General features: G+C 37.4%; 1 protein-coding gene across 2 annotated transcripts; it reads left to right on the forward strand.

Annotated features, from left to right (window-relative positions):
• The first annotated feature begins 1450 nt into the window (after positions 1-1450).
• LOC148728223 (polycystin-2-like protein 1) lies at positions 1451-7294 on the forward strand. 2 transcript variants are annotated; one of them, XM_088762960.1, is made up of 4 exons: positions 1451-1887; positions 2647-2701; positions 3094-3265; positions 3802-7294. In XM_088762960.1, the coding sequence occupies exons 2-4, from the start codon at positions 2675-2677 to the stop codon at positions 5187-5189; spliced, it is 1587 nt and encodes a 528-aa protein (XP_088619086.1). In that variant the 5' UTR covers positions 1451-1887; positions 2647-2674; the 3' UTR covers positions 5190-7294. The 2 variants fall into 2 exon arrangements, with proteins under 2 accessions (XP_088619086.1, XP_088619085.1); XM_088762959.1 differs by lacking the exon at positions 1451-1887 and having other exon boundaries at positions 2258-2701.
• Positions 7295-10693: the final 3399 nt, after the last annotated feature.

Consider the following 10693-nt stretch of genomic DNA (forward strand, 5'->3'; position numbering starts at 1 on the left):
AAAATTACGAAACCAGTACACTAAATTAAATTTAAAAGCTGGTGAAACACGATTTCATCTACCTTTTCTTTTATAAAATTGTCCTTTGTTTCTACTTTGGCGTCCCTTGAAGAAATCTGTAGAACACTTCCAATGCTATTGAGAAGACCAGAGCTAACATTCTTGGCAAGCTTGGTATCGTGGGTACTGTTCGAAGTGAACTGTATCGCCATGAAATCTGTGGCTTCGGTCAGGAGGGTCAACGCATCAGTCTTGTAAAACAAAAAGTGACAAGTATATCTCAGTAGTGAAAACACATATAGTGACTCGATGCATTTTATGACTGGTATGGCATGCATGTTTAGCCCCAGCAGGAACAAGTGATATCCATACGTTCAGAAAAAAATATCCCCTGCATTAACCACCAACAAGATTTTAAGCCCATATTGTGTATTCAAACGTAATGTAAACCTACCTGCAAAGACATAGGAACAGTTCTCCTATTCTCTGTTGCTCAAGCAACTACAGCCGCGACTTTTGTAACATGAACCACGCTATTGACTTTGATGCCTTTCATATCTTGTAAAATGGTGCCCTGTTAAAAAAAAGAAAGAAAAAAAAAAAAACAGAAAAAGAGAAATTCCTAAGAAATAGAGAAGTACGAGCGTTTTTTTTTTGCCTCATCATCCTTACCTTAACTCCAAGCTGCAGGAGACACTTTTTCGTGATAAGATTATTTTTCGCGTTTACCAGTCTAAACCCAAAGAAGGTGAACACGGTTAAAAAAAATTCGAGTCAGTCAACCAAATCCTTGACCGCTACTGAGCATTCTTCAAAACCTCCGAGAGTTTATTAGAGGATAGAAAAGTCCTCCATTGTTTTCTTAAATAGTTCTAGAAAATGAGCACGACTCGTAAGCAACATAGCTACGTTTCGATACTCTCGTCAATACTCAACTAACAAACTGTCACAAAATCCTATGCACCATCATAAACATCTCAAATGCTGTTTTCTAGCATTACTTCGTATCGGTTTTTTCTCAAATGATTCATCACTAAAGTCCTTCACAGTTGACATCAACCTATGTGCTATCATAAATATCTTAAATGCTGTTTACTAGCATTACTCAGTACCGATTTTTCCTCAAATGATTCATCACTAAAGTCCTTCACAGTTGACATCAGCATAAAAGCAAGCTCAGTTGCTCGGTTAACATGGCCAGCCTGCACAAAGTCCCGGATGACGCTAAGCTGCTTTTCCACAAGTCCATCGTTTAATTCAGACTGCTTGGGTGGACTTACTTACATTTTAAAACAGCAGCAACTATTTCGAATTCACCTTTTGAGAACGGGCCTTTGCAGTCATGCATATATCGACCATACAAAGGTTTCGGTGAGATGAGGAACACTTATAGGATTTTTGCTTCCTGTTTGAGACCACCCTTCTCTTAAAGTCCCAAATTTAGGAAAATCAACTTCGGATGATTTTTTCAAGAAATTTCTCAGCCATGTTGCAAAAAAAGCCAGGTCCGAATAGGTCAATGCAAATTAAAGCAGTCTGATCTTTTGGAGAAAACTGGCTATTCACGGGAAGTAAAATAAAGAGTATTTATGAATACCTTAACTAATAGACGAGTTTCAACGAAGTCTTTAAATGAGTCTCCTACTTGAGCCTCAAGAACTAGCGAATAATCTTCCGTCGCTTTTCCCACCGGAAGTTTTGTAATGACTCTGTTCAGAGGTCCAGTTTGAATCAGGACCATGCCGTGTTTATCTTGATATCTGAACTCGTAAACAAGTGGATTATCTTCGTCATTTCAGCCCGAACACGTGATCAGAAAATCTGTTGAAATTGCTTCACCTTCCATTGGTGTGACATGACAGCTGGTATTTGAAGTTCTGTTAGGGGGTGAGTTAACTAAGAAGGGAGACCTTCCTTCAAACTTTGTTTTCTTGTCCAGTTGAACAAAGGCTTTAACGACGTAGATGATTTGTTTATTTGAGTCGTCTAGCAATTTGGAAATGTCTTCCATCAAAAAACGTTGGCTGTTCATTTGAGAATAATTTCGTAGATGATGAACTTCTCGAACAGAGAGGTGCTCCTGGTTAACTAAATGAAAACTCCACTTGTATCTTGAGACTTTGTCACACAAATCGCCCGCGCTGTGAGCCTCTAGTAGTAGATCATCTTGCGGGGTGACCTTTTCACCACAATTTGACAAGCATCTGATGAAATGCAAGAAACAAAATATCATTTGAACTTTGCTTTATCTAGAGTTTGATCTTTCGCTCATCTCAAAGGAAAATAAAAAGCCAGTTGAAATTTAATGATGTGGGGCAAGGAAACTTCAAATCAGTGGCTAACTTTAGTTAGTGTGTCGGTCATTCAAGACGTGTTTGTGTCTCAGCCAATTAAAGTAATTCTTTTGCCTTCCTTGCTGTCTCTTATAATCAGAAAGCCGCCTAATCATGATAAGGTTCATGGAGTGACGTATCAGAAAGGTTATCTTAGCCATAAAATAGTTGCTAAGCCACCACAAGGGGTTGAATTGGAGAAAGCTAGAGACTTCCATGTTAAGGTTAGGGGAATGCATAAAGTTCTTACCGAAATAACCCTTTTCTTAACTTTCGTCCTGCTTTTACTCACTGTATGTTATGGAAATCGAAGTCCTTCACGTTATGTGTTGACGACATCTATGGAAGACGCGTTTCGTAATTTCAAGGTACGCATTATATCTCGCTACAGGCTTTTTTTTTTTTAACCTATGTTTATCAGGCATGAAAAGTATTACTGTTCGAAAGCCTAGTCATGCCAGCATACTGAATGTAATTTTCACCTTTCGTTTATTGATCTTAAACGATCCAACACATTGCAACTCTTATCTTAAAAGGAGAGGAAAAGCTGGTAACTTGCGACTTGACTCTCATTTAACAAGGAGAACTAAATGCGATGGACCCTTGTCGATAGCAACTTTGAAAACGACTCCCTCTAAGCCAGTATGTTTTCATATAACCTATTTTTCGAAAACAGAATTATACAAAATATTAACTTCATTAATCACACAAGAACGCCAATTGACAACGAAATTGTAACGTTTCCCTTCGTCTTTTCAAGGGCAGAAATATTTCGTCATTTTGGACTTGGATCCGAAGTAGACTCTTGCCAGCGCTTTACGACACCAAGTGGTACAACGGGCGGATCTTTGATTACGATGAAGGTTTCTTACGTAACAGAGAGCTTTTCATGATCGGGATGCTGCGTTTAAGGCAAATCAGAATAAAACCTGGTAGGTGCCTGGTTTTCTGAAAGATTAAAAATTACTTGAGTTAGCTGATTAGTCATTGAGATACAGGATGTTTTTCACTCCAGTAACCACAGGACATTTCTCTATGAGTTGCTGTCCCAATTTGGCTGGTTACATATAGAGAAGAAAAAATATAACTTCCCACTCTAGATTGTAGTGAAACCTCTTTTTAAATGCATGCATTTCTTCCGTTGTCTTTTTTTTGAGCCACAGTGTGCAATGTCCATAGACTTGGCAGGGCCAGTTGAGAGATACTCAATGAGGGAAAGAATTGTGGGAAATAATTTTGTTCTCCAGAAGCCAATCTAATCGATGAGACATTTCGTTCTATTGCACTGAACGCCTTTCACTGGCAATAGACATTTTAAGAAATTCTAGATCTGTATCTAGCCACTGCTCAACATTCTTGAAAATAGTGAGCTTGATAGCAATATGTTTTCTTAATTTCCCCTCCTATTGATATTTGGGATTTTTTTGCCGTTTTCGTTTGATTCTGAGAAAGTTTGTCATAATTTCAGCAAGCGTCTGTGTATGTTCAGAAAAAACATCGCAACTTGGAGAGTCCTTCCCAAGATGCATTCCTTCGTATTCGCCCCGAAGAGAGTACGGGACGACATATAATTTGCCTGAGTGGATCCCAGTGAGAAACTTGAGTGATAATCAATCGGTGTTTGAACTAGAAAGACTGTGCCCTAAACCTTGGAGATATAGAACTTCCTGGGATTTAAAAACACTTTCGTATGAAGGATTTTACAAAACATATGATGGAGGAGGATATGTGGCAGACTTGGGCTACAATATGAGGTCCGCTTTAGGAGTCGTTAAGGAGTTACAGACCAACAATTGGATGGATGAGTTTTCCACAGCTGTTTTCGTAGAATTTATTATTTTCAGTCCGTCTAGCTCACTCTTCAGTGTAGCGAAATGCCTGTATGAGCGATTCCCAACAGGAGAAATAGTGTTTTCCAAAAGCGTAAGAACCCTCACGTTATTCGCGGCATCCAATAACAACTACCAAAGTTTCCACGAAGTCTTTCAACTCCTCTTCATGGTTCTCATTTTATTTTTCATCATTAATGAGATGGCCAAGATCTATAGGAAAAGGAAAAAGTATTTTACCAAATTTTGGGACTGGGTGGAATTTTTACAAATATTAATCGCGATTTTCTCTGTTGTCATGTACTTCTTGAAAGCTAAATACACCAGTTGGTTCTTAAGGAAAGTCAGGAGCAATCCCTTCGAAACTTCAAGTGCGGATTACATTGTTCTATGGTCAGCGGTGGAAATTTGTGTACTGTCATTTCTCATATTCATCATTACCATAAAGTTCCTTAGAATCATTCGTTTTAATCGCCATGTGTGCCAGATGTTGGGAACTCTCGCACGGGCCATGAGCCCGCTTGTTTCTTATTCCGTTGTGTTCTTTGCAACATTACTGGCGTATACTCAGTTCGGCTATTTATTGTTTGGTTCTACACTACCTCCATATTCTTGGTTTTTTAATTCCTTTCGCGCCGTTTTACAAATACTTCTCGGAGGAAGGATATACTTCTATGAGATAAAGTCAGTAAACGGCTTTCTGGTGCCGGTGTTCATATTACTTTACATGCTAACAATGGTCTTCATACTCTTAAATATGTTTCTAGCCGTTTTAAACGAGTCCTACTTCCAAGTGGTTGAAATGGCGCAGAAGGAATTCGCCAATGCCGATCTGGGGGAGTTTATGATTGCTTACCTGATTAGAAACATTAAGCTGATGGGACGACGATTGGTTCCCTCAGTAAGAGAGACCCGCAAAAGTCTTGCGTCAGGGTGTCAATCGAAAAAGAAGAGATATACGAGTAACGATATGGACACTCGTTGGAAGTCCAGAGATTGTTCACGGCTGAAGTCCAAACAGAAATAAGCGTAACATGTCCAATAGCGTCAACGGAGTCTTTCGCAGAAGATATAGATAATCCAGATACTTGCAAAATCCATGAACAAAATGGTATAAGGGCAGTTATAGATTCTGGTAACATAAGCCTGTATAGTCTTCTATCCATAGATGGGGCATTTGAGTCAGATGAGGATGATTATCTTGAAGAGGTGCTACTAAATGTTAAGAGCGCATCATACTCTTCCGAATTTGTTTTACGTTTGTTCCCATTACGTCCAATAATAGAGACTAATGTGTGAAGACTTCCCGACGCCTGACATCCGCGATGTGAAGCCCAGCGGAGTAAAGTTACGTTTTAAAGAAAAAAAAATTATATTTAAAAAGTGGTGCAATTTTTTAAAAGTATTCAGTGTACCTAACGTAGTAAGAGCTGTACATACTTGAACATGTGAGTCACGAGCAGCCAATTGCTCCGGTCCAACTTTGAATTAAGAAACAAAGGGAGGCATTTTTTCCTAAAGACACTTTTAACACCCGCAGGACAGACAAGGTATTTTGATGCGACCGGCTTCTCATTGCTTGGGCAAACCAAAGGGATAAATCGCTCAGTTATTAGGTGTAACAGCATAAGCGTCCTCGACAATCAGCGATTATAGATACACAAATATGGCAATTGTGACTCCATGTGCTTTCCTGTTATCTTAACATAATGTGACAGAATTTCTGTCGTGTTTACGATCTTATACACTTGTGTATGCACTGACCCTGGCACTCTTATTCAGTTCCACGCGAACTTTTATTACGCACAGTAAGCGATATATAGCAATTTACAAGAAGGTGAAAGCAAATATGTTATAATGCATTTATTTTTCAGTCTCTCTCTGCGTGAGTTGCCACAAAAGACATTTTCCATAAGAAGGAAAACTTTTAAATCAGAAATGTCGGTTCTTTTTGGGCAAACCCGCGCTTGTATCTTGATTATACTTGTAACCTCGTTATGTTATGTTATGTATTTTTAATTCTTTCAAATCAGCGCCTTGGGCTGTTTACCCCATTTGGATTTATAAATGCAACGACTTTATGTTATCTTTATATGATCCAGCACGACAAACTAATTTCTTCAAGCTAAAGATGCTTTAGGATGCAAGTCCCCGAGCCCCATAATATTCTTTTCATTTATTCTTATTTTTTCTCGCAATGTACTTTAATGCATTCGTCTTTTCTGTTTTTCCAAGTATTATCCCACCTATACAATCATTCTTAAATATACTTTTCTTCATTTTTACTGTTAGTAACTGGCTTTTGGGAAACACATGAATATTCCGTCATTACCCTCCAGCCAAAGAAGACTTAATTGTATTTATACCATCTCACAACTGGATGCCAATTCTGTTTCTCGGTTATTTAGAATTGTTTTCTTATTTTAAGTAAATCCCAATTTTGTTCATGAATGTTGACCATAATTTACGTTATAATGTCAGATATACAGAAATCCTTTGAATCTGCTTCTTTCAGTTCATATAATAATTCTATTCTAGAGAAAAAGATGATCCCTACCCAAGAAGTGAGTGATGTAAATCAAGATCTTTTAAAGTAAAAACACAAAGAAAAAGAAAACATTTATCTCATTTCCTCTTTACCTTCTTCAAAGGTGTTTTCCATTTATTATTTGTATTGCCCTCTGGCGACGTTTGAGAAAAAAGAAAATATAAATATTTAAGAGATCTCACTCCTTTAATATAAATGAATCGCGTAAATGAAAACAAATCGTATAGCAAAATTGATTTTTCTCTAAACGTGTTTTCTACTCAGAAATTGAAGTCACGGAAATCAACCTTCATTACATTAAGCTTTAATAATATATTTGGAAGTAGAGGTAAGATATTCTAGTTGAATACAATAAAGGAATGCTGTGGAAGGATAATCCAGGACATTTGTTTTTCCTTTCATTGACTGTTTTTCGTTACGGTATAAACGTTTTTGTCGAGTGTGTCCTTTTAGACTTAGGGCTCTAAAGAATAACGCGTCGGATAAATTTCCATGCAATACCATTAAACATGATTAAAAATATTGATTTGATAAGATCTGTATGAAACAGGAAATTTAAATTAAAAGTTACCAGGAGCCAATAACGTAGACAGATCTCGATTCGCGCTAAAGTTGTAGGTAGGGGGTTTATTTGGGAAAAAAATTAAAGCTTTGGTTTGAGTTTCTGGTTTCATTTCGAAGGACTGACTACAAGTGTAGCGATAAAGTTGTTGGACACGCCGGTTCGATCTCCAGGCGCTAGTTGTGTAGGTAACAATTCATTTTCGACCTTTTATCCCCTTTGTGGAAGGACTGAGCGTTAAGCCTAGTGGTAAGCATTCCAACAAGGAGACATTTGATGAGCTGACTCAAAGGTTCATTACTCCCTGGATTCGGTAATGCATTGACTCTGGTGTAATAGGCTATTGCATGCCAAATGCTTTTTCCGGTTAGCTATTTGTATAACGTCAAAATGCCTACTTAAAAGATATACTCCTGATCTGGTTTATTAAAATTGACTAGAAAGGCCTTTGATCTTGCAGTGAATAATAAATCTATCCTCCATCATTCGACTTCTTACTAGGGACATAAAATTGTGTGGAAAATTAAGCTTTTGCTGCCTTTTTTTTTTCAATGTTTCAGTTAATTATAATGCGTGATTTATATCTGAATAACAAAATGACTTGAGGTTTCGTTCTTTTTTTTTTCCTTGTTCACCTAGTCCCTAGATGATGGGATCCTTAGGAGTCTCACTTTTTATTCTTGTAGTCCTTTCTGGAGTACAAGGTCAAGATGTAACTGGTGGGTTACTTTCATTTACCTTCACTAATATTCATTTGTTGCCTGTAAAACACTATCAATCAAAATGCTAATTGCACTGCAAGAAATTTCAGGCTATTAATTTTCTAGATTGTCTGCCCTGCGTCATCATATACTAGGCCAAATTTTAGTCTAATTATATTAGAATCTTATTTCCAAATCACTTCAGGTGGTGTTTAACAGGAAGGAAGAATCCAGAAACTTTAGTTTGCAGTTTCAATTTTTAAGTACTATGAAAAGAAAATTTATCAAGAGAAACGTTTGGGAGAGTAGCGTTGTGTGAAAGTGTGGCAAAATCATTTCATGCTCTGGTGGCTCAATAGAACTGAATTGTGCGACCTTAGGCTTTTAAGGACAGGTCATCATGCCTGCGATCATTTGGTTGCAAGGATAACCTGACCATATTCCATCAGGTTTTGGACATTTTGAAAAATTTGGCTCTCCCACGGTGGAGCTCAAATTAAATCTTTCAGCATCACTAGGGTTTAATTACGGGATATCGCTGAGGAACTTTGATATTTAATCGAATAAGCGGGGACGGTGCGAATTTAGAAATTGAATGCAACAAATAAGTTTCTTGTTTAAATTTCACGGAAATTTTTTTTTTCATTTTAACGAAAGTTTTAGAATGGGGTCTTTTGGTTGTCGTCATTTGTCATTCCCTGCTCTTTTCAAATGTATTTCCAGTGGTCGTCTGAGTCTGTACATTCAAAAAGAGTTGCATTTAGTTCTCTAAGGATTTATTAACTGCGAAAGTAACATTAACAGGTAAAAACGATCGATATAATATCACGACGTTTCGGCGACTTCATGACGCCATTATTTGAAACACCTAAGAACAAGTTCTCAAGAAGTACATGAACAAATTCGATTGTCTTGTCAACGAGATGCTTTACATCAAACAATTAACACCGAGTTTGAACGTGCAAACGGATTCTATCCGTGCTAAAGTATTTGTGTAGCTACCTCCCCTATGTAAATTAGTTGTAACTCTTGAACTCGCATTTGTGAATCAGTTTTATTTTCATTTGTACCCTTGATAATGGCGTCAGGAAGTCGCCGAAACGTCGGGATATTATATCGTTCATTTTTACCTGTTTATGTATTACTAAATCTTTGCTAATAAGTAACATTAAACCCAGTAAAAGAATTCTTCGAAAATGCGCCGCATCAAGATGGCAGCGCTTATTGACTTTTCTTTAACAAATGTAGCCCTTATTCGAGGGAGATATTTATTCAAGGGTGGCAATTAGTCGAGTAGATACTGCATGTTACTTCCGCAATCATTTGTACGACCTCGACCTTGGCTGTATTACTTTAATAGGACTAGTTGACTAACCATCCAGCGATGGTAGACAACAGCTCTTTATCAATCCCACTGTTCTCAGAGTGAGATTAAACAAATTTCGTCTGTACCTCGGGGATTATGTTTTGTATTGAATTTATCCCAAAAATTTTCAGAAACATCCCACTGAATTATTTTTTATACAGCCTCTTTATCAGTGAGTGAAAATTTATTTAGCTGCAACCATGATTTTTTTTTAATAAAAGCTGAGAAATAGTGAATAAAAATAGATAATTAGTCAATCATATGTAATCCAAATTGTTTCAATGGCTCTGAAACGACAGAACGATGGTCTATTTATACTCTGAGAGTAAATGTAAGTAATGATACTTTAAACCGAGTACTGCAAACTTACTTTGAATCCTGGAACGCACTTTGATTGTCCGTCAAATTACGCCGAAAAACATTTTCTTCGGTACCAGATATCTAGAGAATCTTTTAAACCCTACTTTCCATCTTTGAAGCCTCGACTCGGCATATACACCTCCAGGCTTTGAACTCAAACCTCACTAATTTTACAGTTGTAAGTTGTAATTAAGTACCAAGGGAAACGTGATCCTGTTAGTTCAACAAAGAGACATAGTAGATCATATCGCAGTGCCTTTCTTTAGGAATTTCAAAAATACTCTCCTTTTTTTTTTTTTCCCGTGTTTACAATGTTATTCCAATTAAATATCGTTGCAACACGTTTACTGTTCGCATTTATTGTGACACGTCATCAGCAAGACGCCACATTTAGTATGTTCAACCTCAACCAGTTTGGAATTTGTGCAGAGCCCTAACTTTGACATAAAAACCTCAAGTTTAAAGACAGGATCTCGTTTCGGCTTATCGGTTAAACATACTCAGACAATAGTATCAACGAATCTTGTGTCTGTGTTTTCATTTTGTCGCCATGTTGCTGAGTTTAAGACTCGTGCAGCTTTTTGATGACAAACTGTCGGCCATCACAAGTGAAAGACAATAACACCAAGCTTGAGCACCGTAGATGTAAAAGGAGGTTGAAGGTTGAAATTGAACGTATCAAAAATAAAGAATAACAGGGGCTCCGGCTAGCAAACAAATTAAGTTTCAGCGAATGCAAGAATGAGTCTTCGGCGTACGGTTTGGCCCGGCAGGTGCTGTGAACTTCTGTAACAAAACAACAATTTGTAATGGTCTATGGGATATTTTAATATTTGTTTTTTTTCTTTGTTTCGTGACTAGAAGGAAGAGCGCTTTTTTTTCTTGACAATAAATAAGGAAGATTGTTCCTTCTATGTCTTCTTATTGACAACCGGTAGGGAATTTCCACCAATTGAATGTGATTGAAGATAATAGAGTTTTGTCTTATGGAAAT

The sequence above is a fragment of the Stylophora pistillata genome, chromosome 6 (genome assembly GCF_964205215.1).
Source record: "Stylophora pistillata chromosome 6, jaStyPist1.2, whole genome shotgun sequence".
NCBI classification, from domain to species: Eukaryota; Metazoa; Cnidaria; class Anthozoa; order Scleractinia; family Pocilloporidae; genus Stylophora; species Stylophora pistillata.

Coding starts and splice junctions, on each gene's coding strand:
- LOC148728223 (XM_088762959.1), top strand. CDS start 2,306: ATGATGTGGGGCAAGGAAACTTCAAATCAGTGGCTAACTTTAGTTAGT. Junction 2,702..3,093: donor ACGCGTTTCGTAATTTCAAG/GTACGCATTATA, acceptor CGTCTTTTCAAG/GGCAGAAATATTTCGTCATT. Junction 3,266..3,801: donor GCAAATCAGAATAAAACCTG/GTAGGTGCCTGG, acceptor TCATAATTTCAG/CAAGCGTCTGTGTATGTTCA.